The 18,134-nt window shown below is 41.8% G+C and overlaps 3 protein-coding genes across 3 annotated transcripts; 2 read left to right on the top strand and 1 right to left on the bottom strand.

Moving 5' to 3' along the window:
• On the bottom strand, positions 1-2,538 carry srrd (SRR1 domain containing). The gene is made up of 6 exons (XM_062418013.1): positions 2,294-2,538; positions 2,126-2,166; positions 1,644-1,855; positions 1,449-1,547; positions 644-795; positions 1-562 (listed from the first exon to the last, which is right to left on the bottom strand). Exons 1-6 carry the CDS (start codon positions 2,443-2,445, stop codon positions 322-324), a joined length of 897 nt encoding a protein of 298 aa, XP_062273997.1. The 5' UTR covers positions 2,446-2,538; the 3' UTR covers positions 1-321.
• A 422-nt stretch (positions 2,539-2,960) lies between these two features.
• On the top strand, positions 2,961-7,906 carry tfip11 (tuftelin interacting protein 11). The gene is made up of 15 exons (XM_062417269.1): positions 2,961-3,080; positions 3,406-3,616; positions 3,734-3,917; positions 4,003-4,159; positions 4,276-4,403; positions 4,502-4,663; positions 4,860-5,051; positions 5,238-5,417; positions 5,535-5,669; positions 5,812-5,915; positions 6,031-6,199; positions 6,327-6,570; positions 6,754-6,896; positions 7,028-7,193; positions 7,408-7,906. Exons 2-15 carry the CDS (start codon positions 3,408-3,410, stop codon positions 7,752-7,754), a joined length of 2,520 nt encoding a protein of 839 aa, XP_062273253.1. The 5' UTR covers positions 2,961-3,080; positions 3,406-3,407; the 3' UTR covers positions 7,755-7,906.
• A 562-nt stretch (positions 7,907-8,468) lies between these two features.
• thoc5 (THO complex 5) lies at positions 8,469-15,853 on the top strand. Its single transcript, XM_062417268.1, has 20 exons — positions 8,469-8,552; positions 8,820-8,924; positions 10,233-10,376; positions 10,601-10,714; positions 11,076-11,173; positions 11,455-11,601; positions 11,692-11,806; positions 12,037-12,169; positions 12,265-12,342; positions 12,442-12,485; positions 13,117-13,216; positions 13,954-14,062; positions 14,172-14,273; positions 14,359-14,455; positions 14,543-14,654; positions 14,746-14,849; positions 14,958-15,045; positions 15,140-15,255; positions 15,367-15,557; positions 15,661-15,853. Exons 2-20 carry the CDS (start codon positions 8,826-8,828, stop codon positions 15,722-15,724), a joined length of 2,055 nt encoding a protein of 684 aa, XP_062273252.1. The 5' UTR covers positions 8,469-8,552; positions 8,820-8,825; the 3' UTR covers positions 15,725-15,853.
• The last annotated feature ends 2,281 nt before the right edge of the window (positions 15,854-18,134 follow it).

Genomic DNA, 18,134 nt, shown 5'->3' with positions numbered 1-18,134 from the left:
CAGCTTGAATTTATTAGTGTAAGATGAACAACAGTACCCTTTTCTTCCCAAAGTTTGCCTATTATCAGACACAAGTGTCAACTTGTTACACTCCGTTTCCGTCTTCAGTCAATCAGTCATCTCGGAGGAGTGGGTGGATTCAAAGGTCTGGACAGAGGCAATCCCAATGCAGCCTTGAGACAAACTTATCATGGAAGTGGTTCAATTGTGCAACATTCAATCCATAAATTGAAGCATTTTTTAATTGCATACTGTATATCAATGACAATGATAAAATAAAAAAACTGTACAATTTTGTCCATATCTTGTTCATGTCCTTTCTCAGCTCAGTGCTTCCCTCTGTATGATCTCCAAGTCAGGGCAGTGCTGGTACTGTGGTTCATGTGGCTCTGTCCAGGTGGACTGAGGTAGTTTGTTAAGGCTGCTAGAAGGAAATGTGATGACTGCTGTATCACTGAAGACGTCAATCAGACGGGACGGACAGGGCAGCGCTCTCTCCTCACACACATCCACAGCCTGGCTAATGTACCTGTAGTCCCGCTTGAATTCTCTCTCAATTGCCCTGTTGAGATGACACACAGCAAACGTCACCTCTGCTCCAATTTCTCAAACATTATCTCCATTATCCATGCTTGGTACAAACCTGTCCCTCATGCCGTTGAAGCTGTTTCCAATTATTATCATTAGAGGCAATCGTTGTGTACTCCAGTTCTTCCACAGGAGGTTGTTGTATAGAGCTTTCCCACAATGCATTAGGTAAAAGAGTGTGGGCTTAGTCGCAGACCGCTTCCCCTCCTGCACAATGTGGAGAGACAGATATAATATATTGTTGTTTTTAGACTGATTTGTACCTTGAATTTGATGTTAAAATCAAGCTGCAGAGACTTGAAACTGGCATCAGGCGAGTAATCAATCATGGTGAACATTATTCCCTCTTTCAATTTTCTCATCACCTTGAAATTCTTGTCTATTACCACATTTTAAAACACATTCCGAAAAGTCTTCCAGGATGGTGCATTCATGTGCTGAAAGGACATGACAGGAAACAGTTCAAGACATCTAATCTAAAATTAGTCTGGGAACAAACTACATATTTAAACGCAAGAAAGTACCAAACTTGCATTTTCATAATCTCTAATTGGATCAGATTTTCTGACAAAGCTCTTGAACGCACCACACTGAAGACTTTACAGCACACCTTCAGCTCTAATGTCACAACTGAGTTATCTCCATAGCATCTGAGCTAACCCCATCTTCTGATAAAGACCATAAGATGTGTTGACATCTTCAGAAAATATATTTTTTGTTAAACTTGTTTCCATAGTCAAGAATGAACTTTCACACTAGACTTGGAAAAAAAGTTAAGCAACTTGGCAATACTGCTGCCAAAACACCCAGCAACACTGAAACAGTCCATTTTCTCTCCACACTATACATCACCAACTGACCTCATTTTCTGTGAGTACAGTCAGACCCAGCTCTTTCAAAACGTCCCTTTCTCCAGAGGTGAATGCAGGGTCATAAACAGAGCAATCCTTCGGGGGAATCTGGTGGTGGAGAAGCAGTGAGACAGTTTACAGACTGAAAAATGTCACGTGTAAAAAGTGTTTGTTATCTCACTGGATAAACCCACATCCTCTCACCTGCCCTGCATCCAGCAGCAGCAGCAACATGGCCAGCTGGAAGCGAGCCGAGACACAGGAGGAAAAGGGGCCCAGGCCATAACACACACACTCTAGATGTTGAGATGTTCTGCCGTCTCCGCCTTTCTCCACATGGTCAATGGAGAGCTCAGTGTCCTTCTTGTTCTCTGGAGGTTTTGAGAGGGATGCTGATTCTGCCACCTGCAGCTGTTCTAAACATACAGTTCACAGATGTTTGACTAATTTGGACAGCTGAAGCTTTATATTTGCTTCTGATAGACTTTTTAATGCCATTTTGCACAGAAGGAGTCTTGTGGATTGTTGTTGTTGTTGTTTTTTACATTGTAAGTGCAGATATCTTCTATGGCCAGTATGAACAAGAGGAATTAGGGCTGTTGTTTTAAGTCAGACTTACAAAATGTGTTTTCAATTGTCCTTTATCCATTCCTCTACCAAAAACATTCAATGTGCCCAGCACTCACCTTTCCAGTCCTTCCAAAAGTCCTCATATCTCAGTTCAGACCTGCAGATGAAGAGGAGAAGTTACTGACCTCTCCTGAGTTTGTGCACAGGCCCGTAGTGAGAACATTCACATGAAAACATGGATAATACTGAGAGCCTGTTACTTAACGTGACTTAAAACTTCTTACACTGTTTCTCTGATCCGTTTAACAGTTTTCCCAACATCCAGCTCCTCCTGACAGCATGCAGCTGCTGCTGCACACGGCTGTAGTGTATTTGATCTTCGCGCTGCACCTTTTCGTCTCCGGGCAACCTGCCACTCCTCCCCGGTGTCTGACATCTGAGCTAATTCACCGGTAACTTTATGTGCACACACATAGTGATAAAAAAATGACAATTATATTAAAATCTGATATATAGGGTGCTGCCTACGGTTAAGTCTACTGCAGGTGGGAATACGTTAAGTGTAACACCCGCGATTCCTCTTCCGGTGTGCAATAGCTTTTTCAAAGGATGGCAAAGTTATGACCCGCCCTACTCTGCCTCTGATTGGCCTAAACTGACATTCTCGCCCTAATACTAATCAATCACACTCTTCAACCAACCCGCCCAACCAGTACTAGCCAATCAGAGGTAGAGTAGGGCGGGTCATGACTTTGCCATCCTAGGAAAATACGTTTTTAAATCTAAAGTTTATCATATAAACTACCATGAATAGGTGATTCATACAATATTGAATTATTTATAAATATATAACATGTTTTGGCCTGTAAAATTGAGACACACATTTCCATGCAAGGTTTGTTACATGTAACACCAGCAGCAGTCACCCGGAAGTAGTTTGTGTGTTCGTGTGCAGTTCGTACGACGAAGACGCTAACGTTACCTAGCAATATCTAGCTAACCTTTAATTACTGTCACAGGAGACATTATGCTTGATTAAATCTCTAATTAGAGGAATACAAACGCTTTCAGGTGAGTCAGAGTGAACTATGTTTTCAGTGTTCCACAGGCCGTGAATATTACGGATGTAGCGAATAGTAAATGTTAGCTTGTCTTCACGCTGCGTTTCACAGCGGTCCATAACAAGCTCTTAGTTTAAGTTATTAACACCGATATTTCTCATTTATGTTATCTAGCGAGCTATAACAGGGGATGCTGTTTCAAATAACAGTAACCAAATGGTTATATAGTTACAAAGCATTTATCTAGAGTAAATCTTTTTTTTTTCTCTTCTTCTTTTTTTTTTTTTTTTTTTTACAATGTTAATTGTCATGATGTTTTTTTTCATGACCTGCAGCGATGTCCATGTCACACTTGTATGGGCGAAGAGGAGAGGAGGAAGAGGAAGGTGTAGAAATTGAGAGCTTTGAGGTGACAGAATGGGATCTGGCCAATGAGTTCAACCCAGACCGCCGCAGACACAGGCAGACCAAGGACCAAGCTACCTATGGCATCTGGGCTGACAGGGACTCAGATGAGGACGAGAGGCCCAGCTTTGGAGGCAAGAGGTAAGGCATAGGTTTGTTTTTGTTGCTGCCTTAATGCTCCATTTTAGTCAGGAACAGATCAAAGAACACAAACCACTGCTGCACAGAAAAACGAGTTAATTGTTTGTGTTTTTCTAGATCTAAAGATTACTCTGCTCCGGTGAGCTTTGTGAGTGCTGGCCTAAGAAAGAGTGCAGCTGAGGAGAAACAACAACAGCAACAGCCGCAGCAAAAAGGAGAAGGCGGCTCTGATGACTCCGATGATGATGCTCCTTCAGCCCCTCCACCTCCACGTGGAGGTGCACCCAAAAAACTCCAGATGGTAAATTGTGTTGTGTGGATGTGTGCTCTTTACCCATGGCATTGTTGTACAATAAGATTTGTTAAAAACAAATTGTTTTTGCCAGAGTAATTTCCGTGGGAACCAGTCACAGAGGTTTGCAGGTGGCATACAGTCTGGACAAGGCATTGGAAACTGGGAGAAGCACACTAAGGGAATTGGACAAAAACTGCTGCAAAAGATGGGTTACCAACCAGGCAAAGGCCTGGGGAAGAATGCTCAAGGTCAGTGAGCCTAAGGAAGCTGCATTATTTTCATGTTTTGGACGATATTATATGTTGTTCAGAAGCTACATAACAGAGCTGATATATTCTCATTTTGCACCCTCTCATTGCTGCAGGTATTATAAACCCTATTGAGGCAAAGATTCGTAAAGGCAAGGGAGCAGTGGGAGCTTATGGCAATGAACGAACCAAGCAGAGTCTTCAGGACTTTCCTGTGGTCGACTCAGAAGAAGAGGAGGAAAAGGTAGAGTGTTTTAGATAATGATCTTTTCTTTCTCTTCCATGTGGTCATGTGGTCAGTCATCCTTATTTAGTACATTTTCTCAATTTCTGTTTGTGTAGGAGTTTCAGAAGGAGCTAGGTCAGTGGCGTAAGGATCCTGCTGGCTCTGCAGGAAAGAAGAAACCCAAGTACTCTTACAGAACTGTAGACGAGCTGAAGGCTAAAGGCAAGCTGGCAGGGCGGAGTACACCAGCATCTGCTGGAGAGTTGGCACAGGTCAAGGTATGTTTGAAAAGACTTTTGCATTAATGCTAATTTGCTGCTGGCTTACAGGAATGTTATCAGAGCTCTATAATTGGATCCTCACATTCCTTAGATGAGGTTGTAATGTTGAGATACTTTTACACTCCAAACAATCCCCATGTGGATGAATTCTTTGTTACATTAAAGTAAGCACATTTTCTCTTCTCATCTCTAGGTAATAGATATGACTGGAAGAGAGCAAAAGGTGTATTACAGTTACAGTCAGATGTCCAATAAGCACAGTGTCCCAGACGAAGGTCCACCGAGCATGGCCACACGTGATCAGAAGGGATCTGGCTTTGCTCTCCCTGAACTGGAACATAATCTGCAGCTACTGATAGACCTCACAGAACAGGACATATTACAGGTGTGAAGTAAAAACAAAAACATCTGGCAAATTTCTTGAGCTACTAATAAAGGATTCTCTATCAGTCACCTGAGGCTTCTTTTATATTGTTTTGATTTTCAGGAGTTTGCTGTGTACAGCTCCTCTACTCCTCTTCCACATACTGACATGTTTTCTGTTCTGCTATGCTATTACCTGCTTCTGTAGTCTGCCAGACGCCTGCAGCACGAAAAAGATGTAGTTGTGTCGCTGACACACGAGTCACGAGCACTGCAGAGCAGACTGGAGGTAGAGCAGGATGCCATTCAGAGAATGGAGGCTGTGTTGGCATTGGTGGATCGGTTTCCATCTGGGGAGACAGCACCAGGGGAGGGACCCACCCTGCAGGTGTATATACCATGCATATCTATTAAACAGACAGACAAACACATTTAAACAATTTCTAACTTCGCTTTTATAATGTTGAAACTATAATGATAATTTTGTTTGGTGTTCTTTGTTAAGGAGTGCGCCCGGATCTTTGAGACTTTACAAACAGACTATTATGAAGAATATAAGATGATGGGATTGGCAGACCTGGCCGTAGCTGTTATTCATCCGTTACTTAAAGAGAAATTACGTTCCTGGGATCCTCTGAAGGTATGTTTTTGCAATTACCTCAACATCTATGTTTTTCCTTCTTTTACTGTAGTTACAGTACATGTTTTGTGGGGGGGATTTTGGCTTTAATTACCAACAGTGAAGTTACCACTGCTCAGACTGTTATCTGTGATTATTTCAGGACAGCTCTTATTGTCTGGAAGACATCGGTCAGTGGAGAGCAATCCTCGAATCTAGAGACCTCCACTCCAGTGCCCAAGATTCAAATATGGACCCTTACCACAGGTCATTGTTCACACACACATGTATTTGCGTGAATACATTTTATTGGCAATGTTAGACTTTTTTTTTTTTAACTGCTTGTGTTTGTGACATGTGTGATGTGTCTTTGTTTGTCCAGGGTGCTGTGGGAAGTGTTGATCCCAGTCATGCGGTCCTGTGTGTCAGGCTGGCAGCCTCGTATTGTTGGGCCAATGGTGGACTGTGTGGAAGTATGGGCCCCTCTTCTCCCCCAGTGGATCCTGGATCATCTACTGGAGCAGCTGGTTTTACCCCGTTTGCAGCGAGAGGCAAGACAGACACATTTATATGAAGAGAAATCCAATGTTTTCGAAAAAGCATGTGGTTTTATACCTTCATAGTCTGACATGCATAAGTAGCACTTATAAACCTTTGCCTCTGTTTTATGTTTAATAGGTGGATAACTGGAATCCTTTAACAGACACAGTGCCCATCCACTCCTGGATCCACCCTTGGCTGCCTCTGCTCCAATCACGTCTAGAGCCTCTTTACCCGCCCATCAGGAGCAAACTGTCAAATGCTTTGCAGCGCTGGCATCCCAGCGACACCTCGGCACGCCTCATTTTGCAGCCGTGGAAAGACGTTTTCACACTAGGAGCATGGGAGGCCTTCATGGTGAAAAACATCATCCCTAAACTAGGTACGGCTTCATGAGTGACAGCCAGAAATATGCCACAGCAATGGAAACAAATTATTTTCTTTTTCTTTTCTTTTTTATACAGCAGGCTCTTTTTTTAACTTTTTTTTTTTTACCCTTTCTTATCCTGTTCAACCTTTTCCCGGTAATTAATGTTTGTGTGACTGCTTTGGATTGCCTCCACAGCTTTGTGTCTGGAGGAGCTGGTTATTAACCCTCACCAGCAGCAGATGGAGCCCTTTCACTGGGTGATGGACTGGGAGGGAATGCTGTCTCCCTCCAGCCTTGTGTCCCTGCTGGACAAAAACTTCTTTACAAAGTGGTTGCAAGTCAGTAAATATACTTACATGGAGTTAGTTATTAAGATATGCTTAGCCACAATTAATGATTATATATTTTTATATTTGATTAAATCTTGTGTTTTATCCTTTTTTGTGTCTGCTTGGGGGTTTTTTTATAGGTCCTGTGTTCATGGTTAAGCAACAGTCCTAACTATGAGGAAATCACTAAATGGTACCTCGGTTGGAAAAGCATGTTCAGTGATGTCTTGTTGTCACAACCGCTCATAAAAGAGAAGTTTAATGAAGCATTGGACATCATGAACCGTGCTGTGTCTTCAGGCATGGGTTGGTATCACACACAGTCTCAGACTATATCAAACAACTTGCTCTACAGAACTAATGACACTGACTTGAATGTATATCAAATGCTTCAATATATAAACAAGTTGCAGTTACATGACAGTATTAATTTACAAAATGATGATAATAAAGCAACTGAGCACTTTTTTGCCACTGTACCAAAACACACTACAAAGCTTGTTCTTTTTCATACCCACAGGGGGATATATGCAACCTGGTGCAAGGGAGAATATTGCATATCTCACACAGACAGAGAGACGAAAGGACTTCCAGTACGAGGCAATGCAGGAGCGTAGGGATGCTGAGAGTGTAGCTCATAGGGGCATCAGTGCTGGTGTGCCGACAAACTTCAAAGATCTCATCCAGACAAAGGCAGAGGAGAACAACATCGTCTTTATGCCCATCGTGGCCAAACGGCATGAGGGTAAACAGCTGTACACGTTTGGGCGTATTGTCATCTACATAGACAGAGGAGTTGTGTTTGTGCAGGGAGAAAAGACTTGGGTACCCACGTCTCTGCAGAGTCTGATAGACATGGCCAAGTGAGTGTGAACTGGCTGATTCCTTGTTCTGCCAAGTGTAAAAAAAAAAAAAGTACAGCAAATGTTTCCGTTTAAATGTACTGAAACTGTCATATTTTTGTGTACATTTTAAAAATGTCAGTGGAATTGTGAATAAATCATTTTTGAATACCTGTGGTTTACTTTGACACTGTTTTAATCAAATATGGAATGTAATTAAGAACATGTGGTTATGAGCTGTAGACATACAGACACATGGATAGAGTAACTAATCAAAAGCCTGAGAAAATACAAATGTTTTCAGTTTAATTTTGAATGTTGATAGTCTGACGATTTGTAACTGATCTCATCTCCATGATCTCATGATCAAAATAACCAAAAACATCCTCTACAGATCTGGGTCTAATTAAAGGAACAGGTAGAAAACCACCACAAAACCTGAGAGTAGGGTTGGGATGGTTACTTTGGAAATGTAATAGATTACTAGATACCCTATTTAAAATGTAACAAGTGATGTAACTATTTCAATTACTTAATTAAAATAATGTAACTTATTACACATTACTTTAAGTAATTGAAATAGTTACATCTTATTGAAGGTAAATCTTTACAGTAGTTTGTGTAGGAGTTGCAATGTTTATTTGTGACTGTAATTGGTGTTATAGCGGCTGCTTTTCGCCTTCGCCTTTCCCGTCAGAGGTTTTTGGCAATGTTGGGGTTCCGTCCTACCGTCCGGCGCCTGGTGAAGAACAGACTGTGTTGTTCATTCATGTTCCAATACACACGATTTTAGGATTTCAGACGTATCTTGTACAATAACAAGGTATGTTAATATTGATTGTCATCACACCAGCCACTAAATATGTTGATCGATTGTTATATTTGAGCAGAAATCTTCCTTTATAATGCTACAAGCTCACGGTTGTTAGCCGAGGAGCTAACGTTAGCCTGAGTTTAGTGCTAACTCTAGCTCCCTCGCTGGCAGGGAAATAGTAAAGGCTTATACTTTACTTAACGTTTGGCTAAACTTTAGTTTCATAGCAATTCACTTTCGTATAATCTAAACTATATATTCTTAATACGTTTGTAGCCTCCAATGTCGTCGGACGCCCTGAAGAAGCGAAAGTCGAAGGTGCTCCGCACTGAAGGAGGAACCCCAGAGATAAAGCGAGGCCGAGGAGACGGAGACCAGCAGGTAGGAGGCTGTTGAGCCTGGCCGACTAGCACAACAGTATGGGTAGCGTGTATAGAGACCTCCAGTACTACGACCTGGGTTAAAATCCAGTATCAACAGCAAACAAACCTCAATTATGTCCAAGTACTGTTCCCAAGGTCAATAGTTTAAGTATTGAATATCCGCATTTTTGAGCAAATAGTAGGTGTTTCTAAGTTACAAAATATCAGAAACAACATATAATGCAACACACAGCCGGAACATAATAACTATGTAGAAATAATACCAAATAATATATATATGAATAGAATTTGTCAAAACAATAGTTATAGTATAGTGTTTCACACAGCAATGAAGCACAGAAAGCTTAAATAAACACGTGTGTTTTGAGAGGGGACTTGAAGGTTGAATATGAGGCAGTGAGCCAAAGTTCCCCTCCTTGCAGAGTCGGAGGGGGGGGTCTTGTCACCCCTAATTACCAACCTTGATCCAGCAACAGCATTGAGGTGACCTCTCCCAGAAGTCCTCAGACTGCAACTTGGTTCATAAGGTTTGAGAAGTTCAGAGATGTGCTTTGGAGCAAGACCCCCTTTAGCCCTAAACAGGGTATAAATTACAGTCATAAAAATGATTAGAGTTGAATTAATAAACGTCTCAAAAAATAATATAAGTGTCAAAAGGAAGAATTTGTCATATGACTATGGGATACAAATGCATTATATTTTGCATATGTTATTGTATTCACTGTTCTGCATATAACTGGCCATCATCAGAGAAAAGTGTAAACATTGTTAAACCTGCTCCTGTGAACTAAATGAAGGCTCTTCTGTGACCAAAACACTAAAATCTCATTGACAGATCCACCAATTAACCAGTTTGAATTTTCATATTGTATTTTTTTAAAGCCATGTGAGTGTGAGTTAGTATATATGAGGTGGAGCTGATTTGTCTTTAACTATTTTAAGAATATAATAATCGTTTTAGTTGTTCTGTGAAACCAAACATTTTCTGGTTGCATCTCAATGTGAGGAAGGTTTTCTGTGTCGTAAATACAGTAATTTGAATTTCTTTGGAGTTTGGACTTTTTTGACATTTTATAGATGAAAGGATAAATTGAGAAAATAAGTGGCAGATTAATTAATAATGAAAATAACCCTTAGTTCCAGTCCTAGTAGGAGCCATCAAGCTCAACCTCGAAATTTTGGGTACGCATCAACTCACTCACTCTACTGCTAGTCGTGCTTTGACTTTACATCAGTAAGGTGAGTGGGCTCAGAGTGGAGTAGGACTGATATTGACATATTTTTGTTAATTTTATAACTCTTCCAGGATGTGCGTGTATACAGTGAGGAGGTGGAGCTTGACGGCAGGGATCCTGAGCAGGACTACCTGCAGTACAAAGAATCCTGTGAAAGTCTGGCTAGCCTCATGGGTGAGATCCAGGAACTAAAAGCCAACGGAGCCAAAGAGGGGGTGAGATTCATACTCTGAAAGTACACACTCAAACAAGTCTGTCATGGCATGTGTTGGGTTGGATATGTCACTGTAGAAACCCACAATAGGAACTTAATCCATACAATAAAGTATGTTACTTTTGTGATTATAATGCATTACAATCTGGTCTACATGGTTCAGACAAGGTTGATTATCGGTTTTCAGCTCAATAATGGAGACTAACTTGTAATGTCTCTTCTCAGTGTGCTGAGGTCGAACGGAGACGCATGCAGGGCTGCATTCACTTCATGAATCTGAAAAAACTCAACCGTCTGGCTCATATGCGACTTAAGAGAGGCAGAGACCAAACACATGAGGTAACTCCCACACAACTCTCAAATGCTTTCCTATGTTTGTGAGGTACTAAAACAAACACCAGTTTAGGTTAAGATAGCTCTATTTCATTCATTTGCTGAAAAAGTGCTGCCTCAGCTCTGTTTTGTGCGGATCACAGAAAGGCAGGTTGAGCACCAAGCACTTTGTTTCTACTTTGTAACACCTAGCTGCTGCAGCTGCAACTCTCAGCAAAGCAGATTTGTTATTGTGCAGAGTTTGTCAATTCAGACTCCAAACTTTCTTATCCATCCTTGCTCTTATTGCATCTTGGTTCTGATTCATGGTATATTTTTATTTTCAAACCAGCTTTACTACTGCGTTGTTTTGTTTTTCTCCCCTCAGGCAAAGCAGAGAGTGGATGTGCTGCACCTTCAGTTGCAGAATCTTCTGTATGAAGTTATGCATCTTCAGAAGGAGATCAGCAAATGTCTGGAGTTCAAGTTAGTACAAAATATCTCCTTCAACTAAAACAGCTTTTACTTTCAATAAACTTAAGACAAAGATGAATGATTCATCTAAAATCAACTAAAGTCAAATCTAATTCTTCATAATACAAACAAAAAATCTTTTAAAAAGATTACTGTAGTTAGTCATACAAAAAACTGCTCAATTAGAGAAAAGTTTTTATTATGATTTGTTACCTGTACTGTTGATAGTTCATGCACAGGTTTTCAGAAATATGTCTTCATGATGGTGGTTAACTTCTCTCTCCCTGTCCCAGGTCTAAGCATGAGGAGATAGACCTCGTCAGTGAGGAGGAGTTTTACCAGGAGGCACCGCAGGAGATTTCCAGGCCCCACCTTACAAAGAATGATCCCCACCAGCTCACACTGGCACGACTGGACTGGGAGCTTGAACAGAGGAAGAGGTACGCAAACCGTACATTTGTGTTTAATCAAGCAGTCTGGATTTCTAAGGGAGCACAGAGCAGCTGTTGAAAGTTTGTGCTTGGATGCAGGTTGGCAGAGAAATACAAGGAGTCTCAATCCACAAAGGAGAAGATCCAGAAGAGTATTGAGGTGAAGAAGGAACATCTGAGAAGCTTACAGCCTGGACTGAATGCCATAATGCAGGTATAACCACCATCAGTGTGCCATATTATAAAGGTTTAAGTCCAGTGTTCCAGTGTCAGCAGCCTGGAGCACTGATGTGTTGAACATTGGACATTTAATTTATTTCCTTACTAAAGTCCAGGACTGTTAATCTTTTTTCATCATCGAAGTGAAGTTCTTAACTGCAGCACCAACAGCATCCCATGCCTTTGCTCTGAATGACATTATGGTTTATCTTCTTCTTCTCTCAGGCCTCTCTACCAGTGCAGGAGTACCTGTCCATGCCTTTTGAGCAGACTCAGAAACAGACAGATATCGCCCGACACCTGCCCCCTCCCCTCTATGTCCTGTTTGTTCAAGCCAATGCCTACGGTCAGGCCTGTGGTACGTATTCTGTCTTGATACATGGTACATGTTTACTTTTAGAGTGGTGGGTGCAAGCTTTGATTATAAGTGACTGATTTGTGTTTTCATACCAGACAAGAACTTGAATGTGTCAATCAGCGGTGATGTTGATGAGGCCAAGGCTCTGTCAAAACCTCCAGAAGATTCCCAGGGTACGAACAACACTACACACAGCTGCCAATATATTATTCTTGTTACAGATGCATCCACAACAAAAGAATCATATTAATAGCTTGTTTTGTGTCATCCAGATGATGAGAGTGACTCAGATGCAGAGGAGGAGCAAGAGAAAACGGTGAGTCTCATGCCTGGCTTTACTTCAATAAAACACACACACACACACACACACACTCAGGTCAGTGAGTTCACCCATCTCCTAATACATCTGTCTCTGCAATGGACACACAAACTGTCCCTGAAGCCCGAGCTGTCACACAGTGCGGTCTGATGGGTTGGGGAGCAGCAGATATTGATCGCTTCCTGCGTCCGGAGGAGTGCCAGCTGGGGAATTCTGGGAAATATTTACCAAGAATGGCTAGGTGACTGTAACCTGAGCCCACCTCTTGCAAGCACGTTCAGCATCCAAGCGCTGTTGTTTTTTATTGTCAGACTGCTGTCTGAATGTTTCTGTAGATGTAAAGTTAGTGTATATTTTGTTAATTACTAATTTGTGGGAAAAAAATCTATTTGGTTGCAACCTGTGTTTCTCAATCCATTCACTTCCGGCCCTTTAAGTGCCCTTTTCTTCTATCTGTCATAACAGAGGGCTAAAATGCTATTGGTGGAAATTATCTTTCCCTGCAGCTGGAATTTTATGCAAATTAGTATTAATTTATTTTATATACTACACTGTCAAACAGCACCTTGCTATGCTTTCTTTTTCATTTCTTGTTTCTTTTGCTTTTTTACTATCCATCCTTTCACAGAAGAGGAGGAGGCCGACTACAGGCGGCCAGCTGGACGACAAAAGACGAGAGATGCTGAAAAGGCACCCACTGTCCCTGTGCTTGGACCTCAAGTGTAAAGGTAACTCATTCTGCGTCCTTGATGGCTTCAAAATAAAGTCACTCTGCACAAAATGAGTCATTCTGTCTTCATGCAGTATTTTAAAGCCGAAATCTGTGTAATGCTTCTTTGATAGGAGTTTGTAAATGTGAGAAACTCACTATCTACCAGATAGTGTGTACACTAAGCATGACCCGTTTGCTATGATGTCATGACACCACTTGACCCTCGTGGTCCCTCTGCTGGAGATATAAGGAATAGTGACAGATTATAGGGAGATCTGCATTGCAGGCGTAACTCTACCTAAAGGCCGGGGGGGGGGGGGGTGCATGCAGCACTGTGGGTCTGCAGCACCTACATGCTGTAAGCATATTTTCTCATCACCAGTCTTTCTCCAACTTCTGCTTTTATCTCCAGTAGCTTCCCTCTCTCCAACTGGCTGTGTTGCAGCAGTCAGATTACTGCACTAAAAGCAAACTAAACGGAAAGGTGTAGGCGTCTTTGAGTGATGACGTGTCACTGAGTTCAGTGTGACTGCAGAGAGTGTAGTGTGAAAGATGACCATCAGCATAGTATGTGTCCCCTGGGTGCTGCCAGCATCCATCCTGACCACACCCTGGTATCACTCTCTAATGTGCTGCAGTGAGAAGTAAACCCCCAGGGCTGTTCACTGGGAGGGTAAATGAAAAGAGAGAGTGTTGAATGAAGCTAGTAATGGATTAGTTCATCACCATGTGTTATCTGTCTTGTTTCCACAGATGGCAGCGTCCTCCATCTCTCCTTCTACTATCTGATGAATCTGAACATTATGACGGTCAAGACCAAGGTCTCCACATCCATCGACCTTAGCACAGCCATCAGTGCAGGGTATGTATGTGTGTGTGTGTGTGTGTGTGTGTGTGTGTGTGTGTGTGGGGACATTTTTCTCCCTCTTTGTAGCCATGAAAGGAACATCTAGTGATGTCTTCTTTTGCAGGGACCTGCTGAAAGCAGATACTCTCCTTAGCTGTCTCTTCACCAGCGACCAGGGAAGAGAAACACCCAATCCAGCTAACCGCTATCAGTTTGATAAAGTCGGGTATGGATGCAAAATAATTCAAGGACAGAACAAAATGTGAAGCAAAACATCTTTTTGAATTTAACAGGATGTTCCGTTTTTTTAGGATTGTTTCTTTTGCTGATTATGTGGAGGAGCTGGGCCATCCCTACATGTGGGTTCAGAGTCTTGGTGGACTACATTTTCCAAGTGATGCTTCAGAGGTGTGTGCATGTGTGTGGACATCAAGCATCCTCCAGTATCGCACAGATAGTGTGTGTGTGTGTGTATTCATGTTGTTTGTTTTTCAGGGTGTGCGTGTGGGCAGTTCTCTGAGTGCTAGCCACATGGAGAGCACCATTAAGCTGCTGAGGGGTCGACTGCAGTCCCGCTTGGCCTTGCATAAACAGTTTGCCTCTTTAGGTAGAGTATCGTTTAACAACAGCACGCATTAAATGTCCCTAATGAAGAGATTTTAAATTGTGACCGAGGTTGTTTTCTATCCTGTCCTCAGAGCACAGCATCATCCCTGTCTCCAGCGAGTGTCAGCATCTATTTCCAGCCAAGATCATCTCCCGTTTAGCTCGCTGGACCACCATCACACAACAGGAGTACATGGTAAAAAACAATCTCATAAATACTTTGAATCACCTCTACTGAAAGTGTTAATTCAAAATACACATAATAAAGTGCCTATCTCAATGCAATATTTCTCTTCTTTGCTAGGATCTGCCATTTGTACGTCATGTGACTGATGCTGGTCTGGCAAAGGAGACCGATCTGTACTTCATGGCTGTGGTGGAGAGAGGCACAGGTAAACACGTATCAATGTGGCTTTTAATCAGTACTTTGATTTTTAAGATGGCAGTTTTTTAAACAATCTTCCTCCGTTTGTCTTTTTCTCTCAGCTCGTCTCCAGGCTGCGGTGGTGCTGAGTCCCCGTTACCCAGAAATGTCTCCTCTTTTCTCCCTCTCTCTTAGCTGGAAGGGAGAGCGCAGTGGACGCACTGACGACAACCTTCGAGTATGAACAATTTAATAGTGTTCATGAGTTTGTCCTCTGTTGCTGTACAGGCTCATTTTATATCTCAAAAAACAGGGATTACCTGTTTGTAACTGACTCATCTTCCTTTAGGCCATGGAGAGCGAGGTGAACGTGTTCAAAAATGAACTGCAGGGCCCCCGTCCAGGACATCAGCTCCTGACCAATCAAATTTCACGCCTGTGTGTCTGCCTGGATGTGTATTTGGAGACTGAGGGACAGGATGACAGCGTGGAGGGACCACGGGAGTTTCCCCGTGAAAAGATGTGCCTGCGCACTGTCAGGTACACAATTAAAGAGAGGAATTGGTTACGTTTTTTACACTCGATGCATGGGAGACTTATAATATATATATCTGACTTCTATTTCTACCTCTTTTAATTTCAGGGGTCCAAATCGTCTGAAGCCATTCAAGTACAACCATCCGCAGGGCTTTTTCAGTCATCGTTAAACCTGTCCATATGATTCCCCCTAGTATGTTTTAAAACTCCTTATCCTTCAAGCTTAGCTTTGTGACTCTTTAAACACAATGCATACCTTTTTAAAGTCTTTCTACCAGTTTGAAAATAAACACCTTGTTATTTTCTTGAGAGATGTATATGGTCTCATTATGTCTCTGTGGCAGCATGTTTTTTTGTAAGCTCTAAATTTACCTGTTTCATCCTTCCAATCGCCTCTCCACCCTCACCTCTCTCAGATGCTCTATTTATAGGCGTCGTCTGCACTAGCTGGTTAGTATGCTGTTGCGATTCAGTGCTGAGTCATTTCCACAGAGAATTGTGTCCATGGAATATCTGATGTGCTGTCTACAGCCTTTGACCTTTTAATTTATCATCCTGACTGCTGTAATGGAAGCAAAAATGTTGTCCAGGATACTGAGAGGAGCTCAATCCGTGATTAGTCTCATTTCATGATAAGCTAGTTGCAGTCTACACAAGTGTTTGTGGAAGTATCACTTTCCTATTGTGTCACACATTGAAGAGCAAGTCCAGAAGGGTGTAATGTAATTCCAGACCTTGATGCTTCATAGATTTATGGGTAAGGAAATGTATGTAGCTGGAAGAAGAGACTTTAAAGCTTTGGGACAAGGCCACTGAGCACTGTCAAGTGGATACTTTTTGTATTTGGGTGTTAAGAGATTTTCTGTCTAGAAATCTGTTCATAGTAAGTTACTTTGAACACAGCATTGTTGGGTGGGATCTTTGCCATTTTACCTCAAGAGTCAGAGGAAGAGACTCTTGTGATTTTAAAAACGCAAAAGTGAAGCACACAAGCAAAAAAAGGTAATCTTTTCTGAAATGGATGCTGCCAGTAACTCAACGAGAAAATGTGTTTGTTGAGTATCTCAGTAAAAGTAAAGTCCCTGAGTTCAAAATGATGTCTAATAATAGTGCCAGTACACTAAGATGCTACTTAAAAAACAAAGTGAGAGAAGTCAAAGTTATTCATTATTTTATGTTTTATTATGTGGTTGCTGATCCTATTAATACTCAGCCATCTATCAGGACGCAGTGTGATTGGATTTAGAGAAGCCATGATGTGGGGTGAACGCTGAGATGATGCCAGGAGTCAAATTCTTCAATGTCAGCCAAAGTGTATCCAATGTCAATAGAGTATCTGTTAAATTCATAAATGAAAGCTGCTTTTGCCACAAGCTGCTGCACTCATCAGCAAATCCATTAAAAATGTAGGGACTTTTTTTTTGTATGGCTGTAGAAATAAATGAGTGGCTCAGATAATAGTACAATGGGTTCTGACCAAACGTGACATGGATGGATTTCTATTATTTACTTGTTAGCTCATTCATTTTGTGTGATCATTAGCATTTGTCTTCAGCTTGTCTCAGAATACATCTATTAATTAAAGGATAACTATGAACATTATTAAGGGGTAAATCTGGTGTGCGAACTTTTGCTTTTTTGCAGAGATGGGGAAACAAGGGGGAAATATATTCTGCTCAGTGTGAGCAAGCAGCTTTGCTCCTGATTATACATGGGGGTGAGGAAGGGTGCAGTGGCTGATGCGGGTGGGCACAGCTCCCCCTCTCCTTAGCCGCATTGCAGTGCAATACTCGCAGCATTTACTTTTTAGGCCTTGCACTGTGTGTGATGATTTATTCTCCTTTATAAATATCTACTGATAAAGGTCAAAAGCTCTGCTATAGATTTTTTTCCTGTGGTGTGAACAGATTAAGAACCCCAAAGCCTCTTGTGTTTCATTTTTCATTCTTTATTGATCGGTTTCATATTGCATATTCTCAGCAGTTTATACATAGCACAGTCATCATTGTACTAGCATTGCAGACCAGAAGAGTGAGACACTGCAGCTCACCTGTCGAGAGAAGCTGCATTAAGGTGCACAACAAGCATATTCAAGTCTTTCTTGCTGATGTATCTGTAAATATAATATAGACATTTGTATCTCTTTAAATAAACATTTCTTTTATATATTCAATATCTGTCACAATCTTAAGCTTGACATTGTTTTGACATCTACCCTTGAAGGCTTGTGTAAGTACAGCAGGCCCCTGCGGCCCCCCGTTGGCGGGATTCAGTTTTAATGCACTTGTAATTTATTAAGGACAGTTGTCACATTCAGATAAAGAGTTAAGAGCATTCTGCATTCACTACAGTCATACATCAGAAGCATCAGGAGTGCGTAAATGACCATATTGGAGAGCAGGGGGTTCTATGCTACGTAAATCACTATTGCTTACATACCGTCACCTGCTTTGTTTTGGACACCAAAGTGCCAACCTGAACAGCTTCCAGCCCCTTAACCCCCACCCCCCTACCCCCTCCCTCCCTCATAGTTCTTTGGCATTTCCACCTCGTCCTGCCCTGAAATGCAGCTTATCAGTC

The sequence above is a fragment of the Scomber scombrus genome, chromosome 4 (genome assembly GCF_963691925.1).
Source record: "Scomber scombrus chromosome 4, fScoSco1.1, whole genome shotgun sequence".
NCBI lineage: Eukaryota > Metazoa > Chordata > Actinopteri > Scombriformes > Scombridae > Scomber > Scomber scombrus.
The sequence above is the reverse complement of the archived record's forward strand: the minus strand, read 5'-3'. Positions and strand labels throughout refer to the sequence as shown.

Bases quoted from the DNA above. Each gene is read 5' to 3' on its own strand.
- srrd (XM_062418013.1), bottom strand. From the start codon at position 2,445: ATGTCAGACACCGGGGAGGAGTGGCAGGTTGCCCGGAGACGAAAAGGT. The intron at 2,167-2,293 runs GTAAGAAGTTTT...CTTCATCTGCAG, and splicing joins AAACGGATCAGAGAAACAGT to GTCTGAACTGAGATATGAGG. The intron at 1,856-2,125 runs GTGAGTGCTGGG...CTGTATGTTTAG, and splicing joins CTTTTGGAAGGACTGGAAAG to AACAGCTGCAGGTGGCAGAA.
- tfip11 (XM_062417269.1), top strand. From the start codon at position 3,408: ATGTCCATGTCACACTTGTATGGGCGAAGAGGAGAGGAGGAAGAGGAA. The intron at 6,200-6,326 runs GCAAGACAGACA...TATGTTTAATAG, and splicing joins TACCCCGTTTGCAGCGAGAG to GTGGATAACTGGAATCCTTT. The intron at 6,571-6,753 runs GTACGGCTTCAT...TTGCCTCCACAG, and splicing joins AAACATCATCCCTAAACTAG to CTTTGTGTCTGGAGGAGCTG.
- thoc5 (XM_062417268.1), top strand. From the start codon at position 8,826: ATGTCGTCGGACGCCCTGAAGAAGCGAAAGTCGAAGGTGCTCCGCACT. The intron at 12,170-12,264 runs GTACGTATTCTG...TTTTCATACCAG, and splicing joins TGCCTACGGTCAGGCCTGTG to ACAAGAACTTGAATGTGTCA. The intron at 15,256-15,366 runs GTATGAACAATT...ATCTTCCTTTAG, and splicing joins GCACTGACGACAACCTTCGA to GCCATGGAGAGCGAGGTGAA.